Raw genomic sequence first — 24838 nt, forward strand, 5'->3', positions numbered from 1 at the left:
GCTGGTTTCAACAGGGGACTTGCAAAAAAAAAAAAAAGTTTCCTAGTGAGAGTTTCCTACTGAATATTTTTTATCTTATGTACAATATTCTTATAGATGAGAAACAACTGCTTATGCAAGTCACATGAGAAGCTTGTAAGTGCTTTCAGGACTTTGGTTTTGATGAATGGTGAATGTTATTTGTATTTTTCATTTGCAGTTCACTTGCAAATGTGTCAATTTGCAGAGAAAACATTTAAATATTGTGATAATTAGACCAGCCACTGCTGTTACCAGGTGTTTACACAAACAAACTCCAATGTTTGATCAATCCAGCAAATTCTTGATTCACAACTGCATTTAGATGTATGTGTGTGTATCTGTGAGTCTTTTAAAAGTTCTAAATACCTTAATGCTGATTTGGAGACATTTTCTGATTCTGTGTGAAAAAAATTGTCAAACTGAAATACAGTGCAGTACAGTTTCTTCTTCCAGATATTCAGCTTGCCCTAATTTAAACAGAAGGCAGAGGCGTGCTTAACAGTACAAAAATGCAGAGAAATGCAGACAGTTGCCACTGTCAAGTAGTCACTGCTTGTGTTCCAAGCTGGGGGCAGCAAGGAGAAGTCCATTGCAAAAGTGTTCTAAGGCAACACTTGAAAACTGAAGGATTCTGAGAAATGTGTTTAAACTAGTCCTCCTGGATCTGGCTAAAACCCTTTTACCTATTTTTGGATACACTTGCAGATCTTTGTTAATAAATTACATCAAAATGACTTGAAGTTTGGAAGGGGGGATGTTCCCCCCTCCTATTCTAAAAAAAAAATAAAAAATCTGAGCAAATAGTGCCCCTGGTATTGTAAAGCTTTGAATGTTTTCACACCCCATTAATTTATTACTTCTCCTTCTTCATCTTTAAATTTCATTTCCCCCCTCCCCCCTCAAAAAAATCCAGCTCCCTGCTGCTTGTGAGATTTCCATCTTGTTGTTAATTTTCTCTGCTCCATATGGAGCACCAGACATTTCACCTGGAGGCTGTACTAGATTTTTCTGTAGTGATCGTGCTTCCGGAGGGCAGAACTGTCATTTCAGGTTCCTGGTGCATCTGTCTGTGCCAGCCTTCTTTCTCCTCTTCCCCCACCCCCACCCCTTTTCACTGGCACAGGAGAGTGTGAATAACAAATTGGGCGCACCTGAGATTTGGAGTGTGTGTGTGTGTGTGTGTGTGTGTGTGTGCACGTGTGCGTGTTGAATCTGTGCAACTTGCAAGCAGATTACTTTAGGGCTGAGAGGATCTAAGCAGTTCTTGATGTGGCCAAGTTTGTGCACTCACCTTCTGTTTGGGCTTGGCTTGAGGAATGCAACCCTGAACACAGGCAAGCGTTGGAGGTTGGAGGGAGGGAGGAGAGAGAGAGGAGTAAATATTTCATCCTGCCTTGTCATTGATTAGAAAAGAGCCTTTAATTTCATCTCACCCCATGTTGCGATTAATTTGCATTCTTTGTCAGAAGTTAATGGAGTTTTTTATGGTTCAGTCTGAAATCCTTGAAGACATCAGTGAGTTGATCTGATGTTTATACAACCGCCAGCAGAATTTTTTTTTGCCTTTGATTGATGGTGAGCTTGATGTTTATTCCAAACGGCTTTTAAAGCTGTTTTTAAGAATTATTTGAATAAAATGCAAGCGAGATATTGTTATAACGAGCAAGATTATCTGTTAAAAATCTGTTTCAAATAAGGAGTATGATAAGGAGGGGAGGGGAGGGGGAGAGGAAACCCCAAAAAGAGGAGGCAGTAGTGGCAAGTGGAGAAGATGCCTTTTCAACAAATGTTCACCTAGCAAGCGGGTTATTACAAAACTGCAACGGTGAGACTGATGGAGGTGATATTTAGTGGGAGCTTTCTGTTCAAAAGGGGACAACTTTGGGGGCCAACATGTTTTTTCCCTTTTCTATAATGGCTAATCAAGTCACCAGATTTGAAAACTTGGCTGCTTCCCATTTCTTCTGCCAGCCCTTCCCTGCCTGGCTTTTGCCAACGGTTTGATGAAGTGTTGCTGTCTTGTTCCTAACTCAAAGGGACAAGACTGTTAGGCCAGTTAGCTCAACAAAATGATGACATATTGCTTCTCTCCGGGTAGAGGCACCCAGCGCGATGGAAACAAAAGTGAATAATAGAGAATGTTAAAGAGCAAGATTGAACATGCTCCTCTTTTGGGTTGATTTTATAAAGGAAGGCAGCAGTCCAAGACATTATTAATGGGGGTGGGGTGAGGTAAAAATCCTGCATTGGATCAGTTCTCATGAGTTACCCTGATCCAGGACCCCATATGGGTTCTGGTGTTTCGGCAAAGCTGTTCAGAGGTGAGAGCATCTCTAGACAGGCACAAAATGTTCACAGAAGGATGCAGTTAGGTAGCAGCCCTTCCTAATGAGTTTAGTATTCTGCCCTCTATACATGGACAGTCACTGGATTGGGGCAACTGTTTTTGCCTAATTTTGTATACAGCAAGCCCACCACTTTTGCACATTTAACTTGTGCACATTCAGCTTTATGAAGGGGCAAAAAAAAAATACTATTTTTTAAGGGGCAGAAAGGGGGTGGGGTTCCAGGAAAATTACTTTGGCACAACGGGTTTTGATCACAATGAGTTTCGACTAGACACAATTTTGGCTTTAGGCGTGATCCCCAGAACGCAACCTCTGCATAAGCTGCGGACTTACTGTATTACACTGTCACTCTGTGGCATCATTTTGCTAAGGTCAGCAAACCTCAAGGCATTTGAAACTCACAATATTTGCTGTGTATTTATTTATCTTTGAATCATTTTGACTTAACTAACTAATATTCCTAAAACTGCTAACTGCCTTAGTGGTTAGCTGCCTTAGGCATCCCCAGCTTTGTGGAAAGAGAAGGTAGGGATATAAATATTAGTTTTAGTTTTTACCCTTGACGTGTCATAAATGGGTGCACCTCATGAGAGTATACAGCAAAAGATAAGAAGCAAAAACTTTGTGGGAAAGTCGTAACTTTCCTTTGGTTCAGCAGTGCCTGTCCAATCCTTGTTGGCCACTTCTCTCTTCCCAGTTGCCATTGAGGGTGTCTCTTGGATGAAATGCCATGAGTTGTTGCCTTTCATTTATGAGAGACACTTAGAGTAGGGGGAAATCAACTTGAGGAACTGTGTTTCTCCCTCCAGGAGTGCCACAGCATTTCTGAGAGCCAGTGTGGTGTAGTGGTTAAGAGCGGTAGACTCGTAATCTGGTGAACCGGGTTCGATTCCCTGCTCCTCCACATGCAGCTGCTGGGTGACCTTGGGCTAGTCACACTGCAAAGAAGTCTCTCAGCCCTACTCACCTGTTTGTTGTGAGGGAGGAAGGGAAAGGAGAATGTTAGCCGCTTTGAGACTCCTTAGGGTAGTGATAAAGCGGAATATCAAATCCAAACTACTACTACTACTACTACTACTCTTCTTCTTCTTCTTCTTCTTCTTCTTCTTCTTCTTCTTCTTCTTCTTCTTCTTCTTCCCCCACTACCAAGCCCCGCAGGAGCTCCAGTTTGTCTAGAGAGAGTGCCATCTTCCTCACTCACTGCATTGTTGGGCACAGTCTTGTGATTATCAGAGAGGAGTCTGCAGGCTCTGATATTCTTGGGAAGTGCGTCTGCACCCTCAGCTTCTAGATAGCAGTGTAAGTCTGCCTGGAATTGCCAAATGAAAGGGAGCCACAGGGAGGCATGTGGTGAGGTAAGAATTCAGCCAGCGGAAAAGTAATTTGTAAACAAAGCTCAAGGTGACCCACCCCCCTTTATAATCTAGCCCTTCTCTCCCTGTTGCAATGGAGAATATTTGTAAATGCATCTCGGTTACTCATTCAAAAGCCTTTTTTCCCCTTCCAGGGGAGAAAAAAATATTTTGTTTCAGCAAATTCCTCCTTCATTATGATTCCTGCTAGTGCAATTGAATTGTGGGTCAAAGAGCTCTTCATCCAAGGACTTCCATTTAAAAGCAATTCATTTATTTGCTGCATCTTAAAGGGCTGAATAATTGGCTGGTTTTAATTGAAGCTGTTGCTTTCTGCTCCTTGATATTAGTAAGGTCCAAGGTTCTTTTTCTTATATGTAATCCATAATATTGACCAAGTTTGGCCTGTTTTCATTTCAATGGAAGAGCCACTTGTCAAAGAAGGAGAGGGGAAAAACAGCAACAACATGATTTTTTTTTAACTTGAGTGCATGGAAAAGCTGTTTTGCAGGGTTTTCTTTTTCATTTGACAGAAGTGTCATTTAAGCATTCATTTATTTTGTGAGACTAAATTGATGAGCGGCAGCAGTTGGTTTCAGAATAAGAGTGAAACTCTGATGTCATCAGCATACATTACAATATTGAACCATTTAAAAGACATTAAACACTGTTCACATGTTAATACCAAAGTGGTGCTGTTTTCTGTGCTGAATTATAATCAAAGATCTTTAAGATCATATTTTATTATATGTAATATTTCTCAGTCTTTATAGTATATGGTTCTCTTTGCAGAATACATTGGAAGAAATTTGCTACTGTATTTGCTTTTTAATATTCCAGGGGGATAACTTTACGTTGATTTGACAGCTGCTATTATTATCCTATGGCTGTAGAAATCCTATACACATAGATTTTCCTGCTCTTATTAGACATCTTATATTTGTGCCAAAAACATAATTCTTGGGGATATTGACTTTTTATTTGGCAATGGATATCTACTTTCATACATACACATTCTGTGAGTCAGTGGAAGAGTAGCTAAGTAATTAAATATAGATCACATCTTTTAGACCACTTTACAACTGAAACCAAATAATAATGTTGTGCGGCAATATCTTCTTCCATCTATGCTATCATAGAAACACAGAAATGGGGAGCTTAATTCTTTGGAATGAAGAATTGAACTAGTATTGTCTTTGACCCAAATATTATTTATAGAGGGAAATGGAATGTTTTAACATATAAGGCAGTTTAATCTTTAGAATTCAGAAATTGCTCAGATCTTGAGGAAAAAATAAGGTGCAACAGATGCTTTCAAAATTAGATTCTCCTGATACCTCTTTTTGCTGCTGTCTTTTCATTCTTTTGTTAAGCTTCATTAAGTTTTTACTATTCTGATGGGAGCCGCCCTGAGTGGTTGGGGAAACCCAGTCAGATGGGTGGGGTATAAATAATAATATTATTATTATTAATTATTAATTACTCTACTAGCATGAACAGCTAAATAGCTATGAAAAATGCAGATTTGTTAGTCAATATAAGAAGAGGCTTTCTCCAGCAAAGGCTGCAGGTTCCAATGCCAGGGATGGAGAAAAAGAGGAAATGGGAACTGTGGCAAGTGTCAACTAATGGAAGGAGGCATTCACCTGAGTTTCTTGCTTGGGCCTGGGACTATAAAGCAGAAAGAGGTAGCAGAGGTCTTCCTTGTCACGTCTGTTGAAAAAATCTCTATAGAGACAGAACTATTCAAAAGCAACTTTTCAAAATAAAGGCATAAATTCCCTCTAACCTATTCTCCCCATCAGACAGGAACATACAGAAAATATGTTTTACTGAGCACCCTGCCTAGCTTGCCAGTACCTTGGCATTTATAGAATATTATACTTTATTCTTTGCTTGTTTTGTATGTTTACATACAAATTGCATTTCCAAATTTGGTCCCCCAGCATTACAAACAGGAAAGAATTAATTGTTGGCATCATTTTATAGTATGCATCTATAGAATCATAGAATTGTAGATTTGGAAGGGGACATGAGTCCAAACCCATGCAATGCAGGAATCTTTTGCCCAATGAGGGGCTTGAACCCAGGACCCTGAGATTAAGAGTCTCACGCTCTACCAACTGAGTTTGTAGAGCTTTAAAGTTTTCCAAGTACTTCATGTACAGTATCGAAGTAATGATTGTAAGGTAGGGTGCTAAGATGTATCTCCATATTGCAGGGGTGGACGCTGAACATCAGAGAGCATGGTGAGCCAAGTGAGTTCGTGGTACAGGTGAGGTTGGAAACAAAGACTTCCAGGTTCACAGCTCAGTCACTTCACCACAGCACGACACTCAGTGCAGATGAGAAAGAGTGGAGGCCACAGTGAGTCACTGCTGGGAGCTCTTTACTCTTCCAGGAAAATTAAGCTCTAGGAGAGTTTTTGGTACAGCCTCTGGAGAAGACAGCATGTAAAATCCCCCTCCATAATAAATATTGCCATGTGGGGCAGTAGGATTGGACCATCAGAGCTTCCAAGACCAACTTGTCCCGTGGTAGTGTGGGGCAGAGGGAGAGGGCTCAAACTGTGCAGCATTTTATATTGACTTTAAAAAAAATTATTTCAGTATGTAATAAAATCATATTCTTTTTGCTTTTTCGTGAACTGTGTGCAAAGGTAGCAGTCCCAGCTATACAGCTGTTTTATCTTTCCAGAGATGTGCCAGTGTTGTGGACTGTAAACAACATTGTTTTACAGTGAAAAATATGTCGTAATATAAGTACAGCTTGAGCAGCTTGCCATTGAGGGTCTGGGAAAAATATAGCTGTAGCACTTAGATATTCTAGCAGAGTTAAGAGATTAAGAGGAAACAAAGCCGTACAAACAAAATTACCTGGAGTGGTAGATCACCATAAACAACATACAGCTTTTTAAAGTGTATTCATAGTATTTCAGAGGCAAAAAAGCAGGGCAGCTCTACTTAATGGAGAAAAGACTAAAGATACAATGATATTGCACCAAGACATCAGTGAAATAGCTGTCTGTCATTCTCAGTAGTGGCATTAAGAAGTAACTGAGGGTCTTAGGAAATTTGAATCAGTACTGGGCCCAGATATATTGATGCAGAATTTCTGAAATTGCAGTGTAATACCTCAGTTGAGCAATAGCATGCACTCTGTGTGTCTTCCTGCTAAAAAGGATGACATGAGTGTAAAGCTAAAAGTAAAACAACCACAAAAAGACAGCACCAACAAAAAAAAGAACCTGAAGGAGAATTTATTGGTCAAATGCCCTGCCCAACATGTTCCGACAAATGTCTTCTTCAGGGGCAACAATTACAAGCTGTCCTATTTCAAAGGGTGCTTCAGAGTTATAGTTCATGCTGCATGTTCCTCCAAAGCACCTTTTGAAATGGGAGACCTGTAATTGTCCCCCCTCAAGAAAACATTTGTCTCCTTCAGCAGCAGTTTCTGAGGTCCACCCCCCCGCCTCCCTCACTCTCTCGTATTTATATAAAGCTGTCAAGTTATTAAAAAGCCAGGAATTCTATGTGTGCCATTGGTGCTTAGTGGTAGCAATAAGAGCATTTGCAAGGATTGCTTCCCCCAGTTTTTGTGTGTAATTCCACGCTATTTTACAATCTTCCATGACCAGCAGCTGAGATTGTTCATGGAATTAGGTCAATTTACACTTTTCCCATGGAGGCAGTTACGCCCTTCTCATGACAACTGATCCATGCTTCTTGATAGCGGTACTTGTACAATGGCAGCAATATGCATAAACCAAGAGTCACCAATGCAGCACCCACAGGCACCAGTGTGCCAGCAGTAGATCCTATGGCACCTGTGAAAGAGCTCAGTAAATTTCCCCTCAAAATGTACAATGCATGAGAGATGTTTGCTGTTCCTGCTCATTTCCTGTTTACACTGGCTCAGCCTCTCCTACATTGAACATGTCTCCTTAAACATGCCCACATTTCACTGGATACCAGGATTGGCTACCCTTTCCACTTCTAAACAGCAGAGAGGTGAAAAGAGCTCCTCTCTGCGATCAAGTAAGGCAGTGAATGATTGGGGTGCATGCCTGCACCATTTTGTGTCCCTGTCTCTTTCCCCAATATTTCAAATGTGGTGGCCATTTTGTTGTGCCATGCCTCGGCTGCAGCCATTTTGTGACCCGCAGCACTTTCTCAAAACTCTACTTGGACACTTAGCCTCATGAAGGCTGTTTTCATCATTCATCTTAATGGAGTCAGTCCCTAGGAAGGAACTGTGGATCATCAGATCTCATGGCCCAAAAGAGGATATTCTGCAGCAGAAGGGATCCTTTCAACCTTCTTAAAACCTCCACAGCTGGGACTTCCACAACTGTTCAGAGCAACTTATTCCACTGCTGAGGTTTAGACATGGACACCTCCACTGGCAGGGCTCATCCAGGACTGACTTTGAGATCTGTTGCACCCTAAAGTGAGAATCATATCTCTAGGACTCCCATGTATGCAACATGTACACATAAGGAAGATTTACAAATGATGAGCACAGTGGGGGATTTTTCTTATGCTTTTAGTATTGTAATGTCACTTATAGTGATGTCATGTAGTATGAGCATGGAAATGGCTTCTCCCATTGTGGGCAACAAGTTTTGCCAACGTCACTTGGTGCAGCTTGGCTAGCCAATCCCTAACATACCCCAGTTCCCCGGCCATGAGTAGCTTAGGCCATCTGGATAGAATCCAGTATTTCAAGGGTTGTGGTGCTTATTCTATATCTCATCCTCCCTGATATGTGGAGTTGGAACCTAGAACCTCTCTTCATTTGCTGAACAATGACAACAAAGAGTATTGTGGCACCTTAAAGACTAACAAATGTCTTGTGGCATAAGCTTTTGCAGTCTGAAGCCCATTTTGTCAGGTGCATGGAGTGAAATCTTAGCTGGCAGAAAATTCCAAGGTGGGAAATAAATGGCAATGAGATAAAAAAATACAGTGTGATAATTAGGGCATAGATAAAGGTTCAGTAAGCACATTTGGCGAAATGTGCCACAAAAGTTTGTGCCGTAATAAATTTCTTCATTTTTGTTGTTGTTTAGTCATTTAGTCGTGTCTGACTCTTCGTGACCCCATGGACCAGAGCACGCCAGGCACTTCTGTCTTCCACTGCCTCCTGCAGTTTGGTCAAACTCATGCTGGTAGCTTCAAAGGCACTATCCAACCATCTCGTCCTCTGTCGTCCCCTTCTCCTTGTGCCCTCAATCTTTCCCAACATCAGGGTCTTTTCCAGGGAGTCTTCTCTTCTCATGAGGTGGCCAAAGTATTGGAGCCTCAGCTTCAGGATCTGTCCTTCCAGTGAGCACTCAGGGCTAATTTCCTTAAGAATGGAGAGGTTTGATCTTCTTGCAGTCCATTGGACTCTCAAGAGTCTCCTCCAGCACCATAATTCAAAAGCATCAATTCTTCGGTGATCAGCCTTCTTTATGGTCCAGCTCTCACTTCCATACATCACTACTGGGAAAACCATAGCTTTTTTTTCCTCTTCATTTTTAATATGCTGCAATACCCTTTGTTGTTTCTGCTGCAAGAGACTAACCTGGCTGCCTCTCTGGAACATTTGTATAATAGAGTCTTTCCCCAAAGGTTTTAGTCAACTGTCCTTTATAAATCCTAGCATCTTATGCCCAAAACCACCTCCTCTGCTTCCTGTGAATGGAATCCTGTCACCCTGTTCTGCTCATCAAGCCAGTAGACTCAAGTTGAGCTCATCCTGGCTTCAGACAAGTCCATAGTTCAACAGGACTGAACAGCTGTGGTTTCCCTTCACTCCCCCCCTTACTTCCTCCTCATCCCATCTCGTTCCCTACTTCTATTAAGGCTTCCCCATTACAGCAAGAAGGAAAACCCTCCTTCATAAACCCAATTAGCTGTCATTTTACTGGTAAATATTCAATTCAGGTTGTCGGCCAGATATTTTGCCCCTTGTAATGTAAACAGCATATTGTGTTATGCAGGATCATAATAGCTCTAAATGGTATGTAGCTGAAAATAAATACAGATACAACATGCTCCCCTTGTGGTTTGTGTTGCTTACTCTGCCCCCACCTGCCCACCCCTCGATGTGGGCTATGCCATGCATATGTTGTCTCTGATCAGAACAACATGCACACACTTTGCCCTCTTTAGAGAGGAACGTGTGGTTCTTTGAAGGCACGGTTTTAAACAGATGGGGATGTTAACTGCACCAGATTGCAGGCTCACGGAAGGTGTTGCTGCTCAAGAGAAGTGAAGCAGTATACTCTCCCCTGTGACTTCTGGCAAGTGCAAAGTGCCCACCTTCCTCAGGATTATGGCTCATAAAGTGCAGAACCCCGGGAAGTTCTCCCATGCACTTATGTGCTGCACATTCCCGTGCAAGGAGGTATATGTCAAAAGCACTAGTAACTTCCTGCCCTATCCTGCCATGATGGGGTAGTGATTAGATTAAGACTTCAAATCCCCATTCAGCCATAAAGCTAACTGGGTAACCTTGGGCCAGTCACCTCTCTGCCTAACCTACCTCACAGGGTTGTTGTGGAGGTAAAATGGAGAGTGGGGAACTATATACAGTGCCTTGAATGCCTTGGAGGAAAGCCAGGATAAAAATGTAATCAATATTGTTGTTTCTTTACCATCAACCTCTTCTATTAAATGAAATCTTTTGCTGCTGCTGTAGAATGTACTTTATGGTAACAGCACCCTAGGGGCATTGAAGTACCCCAAAAGAGAGTTTATAATTGGCTTTATGTGGTATCTGGAGGTGTAGGGACGTATAGAGAACTGATATTTTAATCTTATAGATGACTGGAGGAGATCTATTTTGATGTGTTTAATGCACAGGTGATACTTTTTTAACAGGCCATATTTATAGGTGATGTCCCAAATTACCTGTATGTGTTTTATTTTTATGGTTTAGGTGTTCAGACGTAATAATGCTGGGCTTATTTGTTAGAAATCCTGGTAAATAAAATGAAGTTCCACCAGTATGGTTGGTGCAAGGTTGCACATTGTTTCCTTGTATATTTTCTAAGGGGTTTTCCCTATCACCAGACAGAGAATTATGAAAGTTTCCATTTTCCTTTGCTGGAAATAACCATAAGGATGAAAGATACAAGAGAACCCTGATAATGGCACAACCAGAAGCAAATACATACACTGTTGTGGGCGTTGTATATGTCTGTGACCTTTTACTACTTTTGTGAACAATTTTTTCGAGTCGGGATGGGGAATGTGGACTGGATGTTGCTGGACTACAGCTTCCATTGTCCCTGACCTTTGGCCATGCTGGCTGGGGCTGATGGGAGTTGGAGTCCAGCAACATCTGGAGGGCCCAGGCTCCCCATCCCTAATTTATAGGATAATGCCTCTGGCTAGCTAGGGAGGAAGGAAGGAGAGCTCTCGAAGCCAATGAGAGAAGTACAGCCATTCATCATCTCTGGCACTACTCAGCTGAGAATATTGAATGGAAAGGGCAGGCCAAGTTAACTGTGAGTGAACCCAAGATGTTTTAGGCAAAGAAGCATCTTGCAGAATGGAAGGGACCTGTGTTGATATATGCAAGGAGCCACACAGTTGACGGAAAATGATAGTTAATAATGGTAGAATTGTCAGGGGGTCAGTTTTGTCACCCAGCTTTCAGAGATGTAACCAGCAGCATCCCCACCTATACAATTGGCATCCTTAGCTTAAACATAAGAGCCTTAAACAGTGGCCCTTGAGCCACTTCTGACAATGTTTGGTAGCCCCTTTGCTGCAGTTCCCGAGATGCTCAGATTAAGTCTGTGGATTTTGCAGTCTTGGGAGGGACAGGCCAGCTGGTGATCTTAAATGATAATTATAACCCAAAAACTGGTGTTCAGAAAGTAGCTGTGGGAGGTTTGGGGCACAGAAGAAATTCTAAAAAGTGGAGCATAAACTGTTGTTCTCTAAGAACAGGCATATAGTTCAGACACATAATTAAAGTTTCCTTCAAAAAAAAAAAAAAAAAAGAGGGGGGGCAAGATTGTGAGCAGACATTGGCAGTAATCCAAAATTCTAATTTCTGACTATGATTTAATTTCAATTTTAAATAAATCGGTTTTTAATTTAAAAAGAGTGAGCTTCATAACATTAGCAATGATTGCAACATTAAGCGCAGTGCTCACAATCTAGCAATATAAAACATTATTTATATCTGAATCGTAAACAGCCTTTTGAAATGGATTATGGTTTTTCTCCCTATTCTAATACAACCTGGAGGGTACTAAAAAGTGTTGTGTGAAATTAACATTCTGCTGACTTTCGCCTATAAATGAGAAGCGAGCTATTAACATTTGTGTATTTTCATTATGTAAATTGTGTTAACACATGCCCACAAATTGCCACCAGCGATACAATAATTTTCTCTCAGTGATCATAATGTGTCCAAGTGAGTCATTTTGATTATGACATGCTAATTACATATTGCCTCCCCTTTTTTTCCCTTTTCAGATTCAGAAAAACCAGGGATCTTTAATGGTAAGCTTTATGAGTTCGGGAAAAAAATTCACTTTTCTTTTTCCTGATGGCTGCTTCCTTTGCATGCTTGAATGCCTTGTTTTAAACTTAGCAAATTGCATTTTGTGGAAAATGCAAACCTTTAACTGCCTGTATTAGATTAGGTACCATTAGAAATAATAGGACATCCTGAGCCGCGATGTTTTTATAAGAGTTTGCTGCTGTTGATTAATCTTGCTATATTTTATTGCATTAATGATTTTTTCTTTCCACTCCACTGTAAAGATATTGCATATAGCCTAATACTTCTCTTCTCTCTCCCCCCACTTCTCCTTTCCATCACAGCCCCTCCAGTTACTCCAGTGCATTGTTGATGAGGTGAGTCGCCGTCTTATGTGCTTTCACTCCTAAAGTCATTCCTAATGGACTGGAAAGCTTATATTTTGTTTCCTAATGAAGCACAATGGCCCAACGTCCTCAACTGCGAGACAAGTTGCCTTGTGCGGCTCTGAGCTGCTGAGCGCTGGCTGGCCTTGTCCTGCTTTGTGCTGTTTCCTGACTCTTCCTATTGAATCCTTGGCAAAAGGAGGCAGTTTCCAGGAAAGTCTCTTTCTTTCTCCCTCTCTCTCTTTTGGATAACAGAGACCCCCAAAGGCCCCCCATATTAATTGATCACCTCTCCACCTTGCCAGATGTGGTAATGCAAAGAAATGGAAGTTGTCGTTTTGCCTTTTAAATGAGGCAGGCTTTTGTGCAGCTCTGGGTGCGCAAAAGAGGACCTGCTAAAAGGGGTCAGGGTTGAACTGTAAACAAGAGCAGTTTTGAATGTCACCTCTCCGTTCGGTTTTACCAAAGGGAGAAAAACCAAAAACGGCAGGAGCCCTGTTGTTCACACCTCTACCTGAACCCATTTAGTCCTGATCCAGTGATTTCTCAAGAGGAGCAGAAACTCTGATGCTTACGTGAAGCTCCCCACCCACAAGGCCTGCTCAGAGTGTTTCAGCGGGTGAAATGCATGAGTTGTCCATGGCATGGCTCGGGTGGGATCCAGCTACTGAATTTAGTGGAGAATCCTCTACATGCAGGAGAATTTATATTTACCTTGAAGCACATGTGGGCCTCTGGGTCAGGGCATCATGTATCCCCACCCCCACCCCCTCGACTACTAGTGCAGGCCTAAGGAAACAGTATTACTGTTTATCTGGATTTCCAGTTGCCCAAATTTCTGCATGCCTGGCCATTCAGCTGTGGAAGGGCACAATGTGCATTTTTGTTCAAATGCTCCTGCCATTTACATGCACCACATTTAATCTGTGTCCACCCACCACCCCACTCTTTTTTGTCACATTACTATGTTTCTCAGAAAAGAAGAAGCTGGGAAACTGCATTTTATCCTAGCCACAGGACCTTCATTTTTGCCTCTGTGCATCTTTTATCAACCTGGATTTGATTGTGTGTGTGCTTTGATTTTTAATATAGCGTATGTATCCACATTGTCAACACGTAGGTGCTTGCTCTGCTAACCACTATTTTCTTTGGGAGACCTGACTTCTGATTGGATAATCATAGTTGCCAGATTTCCCCTTTCAGAGCTAACAAAATATTCTTCCTTGCGCTCTGGTGGTGGTAGTTGTTCACCTCTTAATCACTTTAGGAAGCAACAGCGTAAGTGAAATTAACCCACAGCAGTTGAAATTCAGTCCTACACATAGGAAGCAGGGCAGATCTAGCACACTTTTGCCTGGAATGGCAGCCCATTTGCTTAGTTCCAGAAGTTGATTTCCAGAATCTTTCCCTGCTTTATCAGGGAACTGCACTTACCAGAACAACTTCTGATGAAACAGGCTGAGCCTGGAATTGATGTGACAGAACCAGAAATTTGGGAGGAAAGGAATTGGGCTGCATGTGGATGGAGATGGTTTCTGGGTGCCTTGAGAAGTAGCAAATCCCTTTTTGCAAATCAGGGCAAACTTATGCATATACATACTTATGTTTGCATGTGTATGATATGCACATCTGTTGATTTCTAGACACTTGGTCACTGTGTGTTTGCATTTGTGAACTGACTTCATTGTGACTGAAGGTATACATAAGCTCTACCTGAGGTCTTATGCCTGTGTTGGCCCATTCACAGATGCATGCTCTAACTTGGTGTGGCAGCCTTTGAGTTATGATCACACATGTGAACAGATGCCGTGTTGCGTAAGTGGAATGTAACTGCAACAACTTCTCCACACGTGACTTTGTGTGCACAGAAATAACACCCTTGGAAGTGTCTGAAAGCCCATTATGTCCAAACTACAGGTTGAGATGGCTAAACACGGCAAATCATATTTCAGAGCAAACCACATGCCATGTGGGAAGGTGACCTTCCCTGGTGGTGTTGATTTCCAACTCCCAGCAGCTCCAGCCAGCAGGTCAATGGTCACGGATGATGGGAATTGTAGTCTAACAACATCTGGAGGGCCACAGGTTCCCTTTCCCTAATATAGTGTCTTAAACCGCCATGCACTGTGTAGATGATGTCTGCATGTGATCAGGCTCCCAATGCACATATTTAGAGACAAGTGGACACTCATGTTATATTTTATGTGCTCTCCCTGACTCAAGGGTTGTATCCAATGTTAGTCATACTCAGATCATGCCCATTGAAATTGATGGAAATGACTAACTTAATTTCAAAGGGTCTGCTCAAAGTAAGACTAACATTAGATACAACCCTCAAAGACAAATCTTGCCAAATGTCCTGCGTCTGTTTTCAGTTTCCCTTCTCCCACCTGCCACCATGAGGACTATAAGCTTAGTATAGTTGTTTTTTTGTTTTTGTTTTTTTGTTGAAAGAAAGAAAGAAAGAGAAGTTCCAAGGAAGCAGTGCCACCTGATTCTGAGCTACATTCTGTGCAGAATGGTGCAATGAAAGCCATGCTGGTTTCTAGGCTCCCTGCCTTCCGATGGAGCTGATTTCCATTCCTCCTTAGGGTCCTGGCGGGTGCCCTACGGTTTCCCCTCCTACATTGGCTTAATAGCAGCTTGGTTTTGTTTTCCCTCCTTGTTTCTCTCTCCCTGCTCCCTCCCTCGGCTCTTTTTAAGATCTAGCCCTGTTGGGGGAGAATAATAGTTCCCACTTATTGTGCTAATGTGTGTGTCTCTTTCTAAATAAGGACCTCATGAGAGAAGGTCTGTTTGCTTTCTGGTATGGTACAGCTGCTGTTGTTTTCAGTGCATTCGTGATAACGTGAGTGTTCGCTATTAGAAGTGTTTAGTGTTCTAAGACTGATGATCTCGGGCCAAATGCTCCCCTCTGTGGCAACTTCATGAGAGCAAATAAGGGCTGGCAAAGTCCTAAAATTCACAGGGTAGGTGTGGGGTGGGGGGAGCAGAGTCACTCCCCTCCCTTTCAGTCTGCAGCTGTTTCTGCATGGCAAGTTTCTTCCTGAACCCAAGGATAGCAAGATACTTTTCCCAACTTAGGCTGGGTTTTTTACTGCACTAAAGTTATGCGCATATGGAGGCTGCCAAGGACTGGTAAGAGGGTGGTCTGAGGGTTGGGAATGGGGCATTTGCATAGGGGCACATACATTCATAGGGTCCACCTTCTGGAGTGTTTTAGGAACCCATCATCAGACCAGTTTAGCTAGGTCAGCCTTCCTCTGTGCTGGCTGTGGCAGAGAAGAGTTGTAGTTGAAAACCTTTGGAGGTCACTAAGTTGGCAAAGTAAGGGACGCGGGTGGCGCTGTGGGTTAAACCACAGAGCCTAGGACTTGCTGATCAGAAGGTCGGCGGTTTGAATCTCTGTGACGGGGTGAGCTCCTGTTGCTTGGTCCCTGCTCCTGCCAACCTGGCAGTTCAAAAGCACGTCAAAGTGCAAGTAGATAAATAGGTACCACTCCGGCGGGAAGGTAAATGGCGTTTCTGTGCGCTGCTCTGGTTCACCAGAAGCGGCTTAGTCATGCTGGCCACATGACCCGTAAGATGTACGTCGGCTCCCTCAGCCAATAAAGCGAGATGAGCGCCGCAACCCCAGAGTCGGCCACGACTGGACCTAATGGTTAGGGGTCCCTTTACCTTTAGGTTGGCAAAGTCTGCTTGATCAGAACCAGCAGCCATGCTCATCTGCGCTGGTCTCTGCTGTTCCAGGATCTGGCTCTTGAGGAGGCAAGATATTGGTAGACTTGGACTGGATGTTGGAGGGCTGTTTTGTGTAGCCTTGATGCTTCACTGCTACTCCTTCTGGCAGGCGTTTCAGGTTGTTTCACAAATGATAAAAATGGATAAGCTGATGAAAAAGGGATCTAGCAGAGGAACACAGCAACAAAACAGGTCTCAAGATCACTGTCTAATACTCTGGATCAATTAAGTTAGAAATAGCAATAAGCCCCCTGGCTTGTTTCTGACTATTACGTTTGAAATCACCACTTCAACATTTCTACGGTGTGTTTTCAACAACTGCATTAACTTTTTAAGAAACAAAGCGAGGGAGAGAGTGCCATGCAGAGTTCCATGTATGCCTCCATCTCTCAGATGTTAAATGTGTGTGTACAGAGGAGAGTCTAGTGTCAGAATGTATCTATCCATCACTGCTTCCGCTCCGGCCCAAATGTTTTCTGCTGTTCTCTTTACTGGAGCCAGAAATTGTGACCTTACCCATGTGCATGATTCAAAGGCTAGATGAGAACAAGGTAAAACTACAGGTAGGAATAGCTGAATAATTACCTTTAGGCCAACCTGAGAAACAAACCTTCCCAAGAGGCCAAACTCATTTAATGGTTCCTAAAAACTCAATCTTGCGGGTGTCAATGGTCATGCTTGATTATTTGTGGCAGTGTTTTATGAAAAAGCAATAAGGCTGCATGGGGCATTTACGGAGGGGTGGAAGCGAACAATAAATGGGCTCATTTCTTTGAGGGAAGGTCCCTTTGGTGGACGCGGCCACTGAACGCTTTGCACATATCTCTGTGCCTTTTGCTGTTTGAAACTGCAAGAGAGGGAAGACACACTAAAACATTTCCATCTTTGCTGCAGCAAAAATGGCACAATGACAAGAACCAAATCCTTTGGTTGTAGAAAAGACAGCAGTTTCAGCCACTGTTAATAGATTAGCCTAGACAAGTGATTTCCAAGCTGCGCTCCAGAGAGCCTCAGGCTCCCTTGGAAACTTCTTGGTGGTTCTTCCATGAGAAGTTCACTAATGCGACACAATCTTGCTGATCTTCCCCCTTCTGTGTACAGTTGGCACAGGGGCATGTTAGGTGTGCTCCCAGGGCACATGAACAACCCACACAGGGCAACAGGTGTGCCCCCAACAGGCCTGGTCAGTGCCTCGCATGAACAAAATGTTTATTTTTCAATGTTTCTATCCCATTAGGAAGAGCATTCTGACCATAAAAGCGGTTTGACAGTAGAATATACCACCTCAGAAGGTGGTGGAGATTTTTTAAGCAGCGGTTGGATGCCCATCTATCAGGGGTTATTTAGTTGTGATTCCTGTGTTTCAGGGGGTTGGACTAGATGACCCTTGGGGTTCCTTCCAACTTCACAATTCTATGATTCTTTCACTAGGGGACCTCACACTAAAAGCATAGAAATAGACAGTCTGTACCCTGCTGAAGGATGCAAGGTCCCATAGTAGACAAGTTGATTCAGAAAGAGCTCCTCGAAGGCAGGAAGCTTTGAAATCTACCAGAACAGCCACTTTTCAAGCCGCAATCACAGGAAAACTCAGTCCACAAAGACTTGTGAGGCTGCAGCCTCATATCATGTGTAGCTGTGGCAGTACTTTGTGGACAGTCAGCACCGCTCACTCTTCTGGAAACCAAGGGCACTGACCTAGGATTCAGGCGCTTACTGGCAAGTTCAGGATGTGCAATTAAAGATGATTTGGGTTCTCTTGTGCAACAAACCTGCCCTCCCCAAAATTGGAGCTTTTGCAGTAAGGAAAGTGAAAGTGCAGTGGAAAGTGTGGGGTAACAACCCCTTGATGCAATGTCTTACAACCTCCTTGCAAACAAATGAGTGGATGCTCATGAAGTAGCTGACACCATCTGCAGACTTTGTGCCAGCAAATCAGGAAGAATGCTCAGTAAACAGGTTGCCTGGAGGTGACCCAAATCTTTCAGAGATCCCCGTCCTATAATTCTTAACATTCAGCCACAAATAGAAATTGGGGGAAAGCTTCGTAAGTTCTGTCTTAGCAGCTAGTTTTTCTGGAGGGCTGCTTTGAGGAGAACGGTGCCCATTTCCTCAGCATGTCTCCTTCTGCACCCCTTTCTTGCCTCTAGGAAAGGGCTTCAGGGGTTAGATTTGGCCCTGGGGGGCTCAGGTGCTGATCCCTGCTGTAGTTCACAGGTGATGTGTAATTGCATTTTTTTACTTGTTTCTCAATAGAGCTTGATAATTTTAATCCTGCACCTTCCTAATAAATTTTAATGATTTGTATATTATTATATACTGGGGGTAACATGCAGCCTGTTAGTATGGAGAACTTGCTGAGCAGCTGTGTGTTTGCGTGTGATCAAAGGTGTTAAGGGAAAAGATCAAAGGATGCTGGGGAATAACTCTTGGATCACAGGCACAATTGTCCGGGAGGCTTAACTTCTCTGGGCACCTTTTGAAGGCTCAGCTGGCCTGATCCACACCTCTAAGGGCTCTCAGGCATCCCTCCTCAAGCAGAGGGGCTTTACCCAGAACTGAATGCTGACAAACAACCTCATGTACACTTTGTTCATTTTTGTTGCTGCAGTTTTGGATTTATTTAACCCTGTTCTGGGTTTTAAAATATATATTATACTGCCATGTTGGGCAGAAGATTCCTGCAGTGCAGGAGGTTGGACTAGATGACACTTATGGTTCCTTCCAACTCTACAATTCTGTGATTCCATGAAACACCCAGAATTCCTCCAGACATGCTGATACCTCCCTTTTATTCATGGGGTTGTGGTTCTGCCATTTTGGCTGCCTATGTGTTGACACTCAGCCTGTGAAGTTGAGAAACAGAGGAAGAATTGCCAGAAACAGAAACAACCCCGCAGGCCTTGGATATAGGAAAGTTACTAATCAGCTCCGTGTTTGTGCAATCAAAGGCACTGAGTGAAAGAATCAGAGGATTCTGGGGAATAACCTGGATCCTACTCAGTGCTGCAGTATTGCAAAGGATCTTGGTGCCCCTAAAAATTCTGCCGCTCTGGTCAAGTAGAGGGGGGGGGAAACGCAGATTCCACCCCCTTTGGTCAAAGAGTTCAGCTCTGCACCTGGAGGGCTGTCACTTCCACAAATTAAATACTAGGGAGTGAGTTTAAAGTTCAGCTGCCTCCCTCCCTCCCCACCCCACCCCAATACCTTGCTCAGATTTTCTGCTGCTGTGCTTTCCTTGTTATGCTTGAGCTCCTTGCTGACGAGTGCTAATAGCAAAATGCCAAGTGAGGGCCTGTTTGGGGTTTACCACATATTAAACATTCTGAACTTGTCCTTTTGCTCATAGATTGGGCATAATTAATAATTAAACAGCTTCTGTTGTAATGGGTTGACCTTCCTGAACTGTTCATTATTCACAAGGCAAAGGCATCACTCAAAACATCCCTCTCCCCCACCACACACACACATTGCCCTTCTCTGTACTCAAAACTGGAGTTATACAAAGCGCTTGGGTTGGTTTTCCTTCTCTCCCTCTTTTCTTCTACTCCCTTTCTCTCTTTTTTTAATGCCATAACTTGGGCTGCCCCCAGGATCAGCCTCTCAAAGTTGAGGCTGGGTAAAATAAGAAAGGAAGCAAACTGGTATATCATGGAGAGCTGGTGTGAGGCTTTTGGAGGACCTTAACATAAGAACGTAAGGAGAGCAACCCAAAGGAGGCCCATTTAGTCCAACATCCGGTTCTCACAGTGGCCAACCAGATGCCCCAGTAGGTAGCAAGCGAAACAGCACTCTCCCCTTCTTCGGTTTCCAGAAATATACTGCCTCTGACAGTGGAGGTAGAACATAGCCATCAAGCTTAGTAGCCATTGATAGACAAATTCATGGAAGTAAGGCTAATTTGTGTGGTGGACTCCTCCCTTCTTATTAACCACCACTTTCGTAACTCACACTTCTGCCAAAGTCTGCAGTTCAAATCTTGCTTCGGCCTCAAGCTCTCACTGAGTTAAACCAAGCCAGTGCTCTCTCTCCTTCTCAGGGTTCATGGGTTTGGCAAAGTGGTCTGCAGTCAGTAAACGCGGGTCTCCCCCTTGTTGCTTAGCCCAGACCAGAAAGTTAGCCTGACCTGGTGCATTGACCTTTTACAAGGAACACCTCTGCACCGTGGGTGCAAAAAGACTTGCAGTTCCCTCCTTCGGCCAGAAGCGGGTGGTGGTGCGCAGGCAGATCCTCAGCCAAGACCACTCCTACTCGCCTCTCCCGGGCTCGGTCTCTAGCCCAATACCCACTGTGGACCCAAGTCCTGACACACACACCCTCCACTAACACACCTACAATGTGAGAACAGTGGCATCGTTCTACCTGACAGGGCTGTTAGCAAGATTCCTGAAAGAAAGTACGTAACAGGCTTTGCACGCTTGACCTGCGCCATGACGGCTTGTCATCCTTGCTGAATAAGTGACACCTGCACGTGCTTCTTGTGCGAAGCCTCTTTTTGGTGGTGGTGTTAGCAAGAGCCACGAGATACAAGTGGCAGCTGTACCTTCTGCGACTCATTCAGCTGCCAGGTTCAAAGTTGCCCTCCCCACATGGCAGAATCCTCAAAAGTGTGTGTCAAAGGCAGCCCCTCAGAACACTGTCGCCTTTTACTCTTCACTTACTTTTGATTTAATTGTATTTTGCTGCAATTTCCGATTGTTTGAATCGGAAACAAAGCCTTAATAAGAGTTCTAGTTAATTTTCTGTCTTGTAATTACCACTCTCATTTTTCTGATAATTGGCCGCTGCAATTATATGTATATTTACTAATCACGTCAGCAGCTCGGTGGTCGCTTCTCCCTGCCGCCATTGATAATGATATGCGCGCATGTATTGTGAAGCTGGCTTTTATCATCATCATCATCTCCTTTCCTCTTCTGTTTCTTCTTCTTTTTTTTTTAATTCCCCCCACCCCTCCTTCCCGCACCACATCAAAGCTATTTCCCTCGCAACCCTCCATAATGAACCCCACACATGCATTTGACACAGTTGTGTGCGAGAGAAATTGTTTGGCTCCCACCAAATGCTGCACGCTCTGAGTTTCTTGCCTGCAGCACTGGAAGGTTGTATGTGATGATATATGACTCTTGCAAATGGCCAAAGCACTCCAAAGCACGGCAAGATTAAAATAAGTCATTCCTTTGTTAATTTAAATAGGTGCATGCATCATACTTTGCAAAGCACTCAGGGACGGGGTGGGGGGAGGTTGTGGGGGGCGGGGGGAACGGTGGCAAAAGCTGCCGAAAGGTATTTTTAATAGCAAATGAGAATAGATGAGAACGGAGTCATTTGCAGCTGACTCCTGTTTTATGTGGTTCTCTTGTTCCAACTGTAGGTCTAATGAGATGACTGTTAAAGTACTCCGCAGTGCAATTTCATTACATCCTGAGCTGTTACACTATAAACACTGGCAAGTCTCTCTGTCATTCTTGGGGGGCGGCGGGGGGGGGGAGAGATGGCAGAAACTCTCCTCAATTTGTAAATCCCTATTTTGCTGATGAAATATTCCTCTTTGAAAAATAATACGGATGTTTCTTGAGTTTTTTAAAATGCATTTGGTAGCCTTGTGTTTTGATAGATTTGTTGTTCATTGGCTCAACTTGCAATTTACTATTTTTTAATTTTTTTTTATTTAGTTCTCCATATACCCCCCCTGGCCTCTCCTGCTTAACTCTAACAAGATTTGAGATTGCTAAGTGTAAATAAATAGCAACTATGATGCAGGAAGCAAAGGTCAACACAAGAATAATTTCCCAGCTCTTTGTTAATTACAAGACCATTTGGGTGTTACTTAAATAATCATTAATTTCTCATTTACACTTTCCCTACCTTCTTTTCTGCCCCGTGGCTATCATTGTCCCTTTTTACCTCCCCTTGGTCTTATTTCTACATATTCTTACCCGTTGTATAACACTCATTACTTCTAAATGCAGGATTTCTGACACATTCTCACGGCTTCACCCTCTCTCTCCCCACACGTACACAGTCTGGTATTTGAAATCAACATCATCCCCTGCTTGCTTTCCATCTGAAATCAACTATACAATTAACAAATTGCACTTTCACTTTCTGATGTTGTTGTTCTTGTTGTCTCCCTCCTTTCTCTCCCGCCTCCCCCCATTGCCCCCACCTGCCCAATCCAAACTCAACTGCAGGAATCGCCTGTCCTTCCGGTTGGGGAGTTCTCAGAGCCGTTTGTACACTTCATCACTCAATGGTAAGCTTCGTTTGCAAATGTGCCGTGCCCTCAATGTAAATGATACATGCCATTAACTCCACAGTACCACAGGACCTTATGGCTTTCCCTGCATCCTCCCAGAGACGCCAGGGACTTGGCAGGCCTTGGGCAGCTGGGCCAGCAAAGCTGAGCAAACTGTTTAAATTATGTAAACGTTATTTACACAAAGGGTCATAAAAGCACTTCAGAGGGAGAGTTTTTACCCCCCGCCCCTGTTTTAATAAACGGTTGGGGATCTTGGGTGTATTCTCAAGGAATTGGTGTGTTCGTGTGTGTGTTTGTGTTTTAAATCACTCGGAAAAATAAGGATGACAGATAATCATATTTATAACTCCATTATTCAGGCATTCTCATATTCCTTAGGAAAGCAGGCAACCTTTTTAAATGGGGTAAACAATGCACTTGATTAATTCATGGGCTTTTCATTTAGAAGTGGTTTTATGGAGTTCTTCTTTGGGAGGGTACTCTTCTCAGTAAGGACCGTATTTTAAACCACACCGTAGGGCATGTTTTGCTTCTTCCAGACAAACTGCCTCATTCAGTGGAAGGCCACTAAAATTAACTAGGGTGTTTTTTTTAATATAAAAAAAGGAATCTAGTTTTAAAAAGGAATCTCCTGAGCACCAAAAGGTTAAAGATCTAAGTACAACCTATTACAATGAAGGCATGTTTTAATGTCTCATTTATAGAGAAAGCTTAATAAGCAGGCGATAAAGGATGAGAGAGAGAGATTGAGCTTGGTCTAAATGATTTGGGTTTAATGGAGAACAATTGCCTTTTTTATCCTGTCAAGATGAACTTTCTGGACAAAAACTGTCAATGGACATAATTCAACAGTGCAAAGCAAGCACACAACCCCTAAGCTTCTAGGCAAACTGAATAGGTGATCTCTTTTATGAGAACTGTTGGATTCAGACATGTTTCCTTGCAGAAGCTGGAGATGGAGGAGGATGCTCAACACTGCACAGAATTAGGCCATCCATTAGCTACTATCATAGGAATCCATGTGTAAAAATATATGGATACTCACCATCAAAACTGATTCCCAGAAAACACCCATAGGTTCCATGGTTCTAAATCCCCTTTTCTTTGGAAATAAAAGTTTGATTGCCAGCCACAAATTTACTACCAAAGAAGTGTCCAGGAATCGGCTTCTTACGCAAAGAGGCATTTGGATACATTCAGATTATGCGAATTTACACTAATGTGAGAGAACCTTCTCTAGAGTGTCCCAAAGGATGATGTTCTGACAGAAGAATTAACAGTGTGACTTTACAGTTAATTGAAATAATAAATACAAGGCTTATGTTTATTATAAGACTGATCCAGTTTCGGGTAGATTAGGTTTTTACGCTGCAGCCATAATTGTGGGTGATCTATCCTGCTCTTGCTGACTGAGGTGCAGGGGGCTGTACCTTTCTGTCTCTTCCCAGAGATTAATCTGAAAACATATCGTTTTTATATATTTTTAATTGAGGCAGGAGGAGGGCTAACCTCTATAGAAATGTCCACAGATGTCAGGCTGAAGCATAAATGATGGCAGATAATAGCCTTGTTCTCCCACGAGATCCAGCTACTTTGGAATGTCAGATTAAGAGGGTTGCCAAGGCGGCTTTGAATGGCTTGCAAGAATGCAACCCTCCGTTGGGCTGTGCATGGCTATTAGTTACAAGGGGAGCGATCCACCAAGTGCTCCTGCTGCTGACTTGTCCTCCTTTAAGTTCTTTGGAGCTTGTGCTACATGGTTATTTATGAAACAGACAAAGATTACACAGCAGCAGTGCCTGGTGCCATTAAAACTGCACAGGGCAACTAGAGATCTTCCAAGGGGCACTGTGTTCTCTGCAAGCTCTCAAGTTGTGGCAGGTGGGACTGCCCAGGTCACACGCTATGCTATGCTACATGTTTTAGGCATATAGCAAGCTGCTTTCTGTTGAGTCAGAACAATTGCTCCAGTCTAGCTCAGTATTTTCAACCCTGGCAGCAAATCTCCAAGGTTTCTGGCAGTGATCTGTCCCAGCTGTGGAGAAGCTACCAGGGACTGAACCTGAGATCTTCTGCACGGGAAAATTTTGCTATATCACTGAGCTATAGCTTCTTTTATTAACCTCTCAGAAGAGTGGTTGACTTGCACAAACTGGTGTAGCCTAGGGGTTCAGAGTGTGAGCTGTAAGCCAGATGGGCTCCAACCTCCCAGTTCAAATCTCACTGCAACCACAGGTTCAC

General features: G+C 43.1%; 1 protein-coding gene across 7 annotated transcripts in view; it reads left to right on the plus strand.

The window, feature by feature from the left end:
- Nucleotides 1-24838, plus strand: part of MAP2K5 (mitogen-activated protein kinase kinase 5) — a 127869-nt gene that overhangs the window by 81587 nt on the left and 21444 nt on the right. For 2 of the 7 annotated variants that reach the window (XM_079953024.1, XM_079953027.1), the window contains exons 18-21: nucleotides 5943-5996; nucleotides 12202-12228; nucleotides 12553-12585; nucleotides 22530-22591. In XM_079953024.1, coding sequence (XP_079809150.1) covers nucleotides 5943-5996; nucleotides 12202-12228; nucleotides 12553-12585; nucleotides 22530-22591 — 176 coding nt within the window. Of the gene's footprint in view, nucleotides 1-5942; nucleotides 5997-12201; nucleotides 12229-12552; nucleotides 12586-21709; nucleotides 21785-22529; nucleotides 22592-24838 lie in introns of those variants that run through there. The other 5 variants (XM_079953026.1, XM_079953025.1, XR_013832996.1 and 2 more) reach the window with 4 other exon arrangements.

The sequence above is a fragment of the Podarcis cretensis genome, assembly GCF_951804945.1.
Source record: "Podarcis cretensis genome assembly, chromosome: 14".
NCBI classification, from domain to species: domain Eukaryota; kingdom Metazoa; phylum Chordata; class Lepidosauria; order Squamata; family Lacertidae; genus Podarcis; species Podarcis cretensis.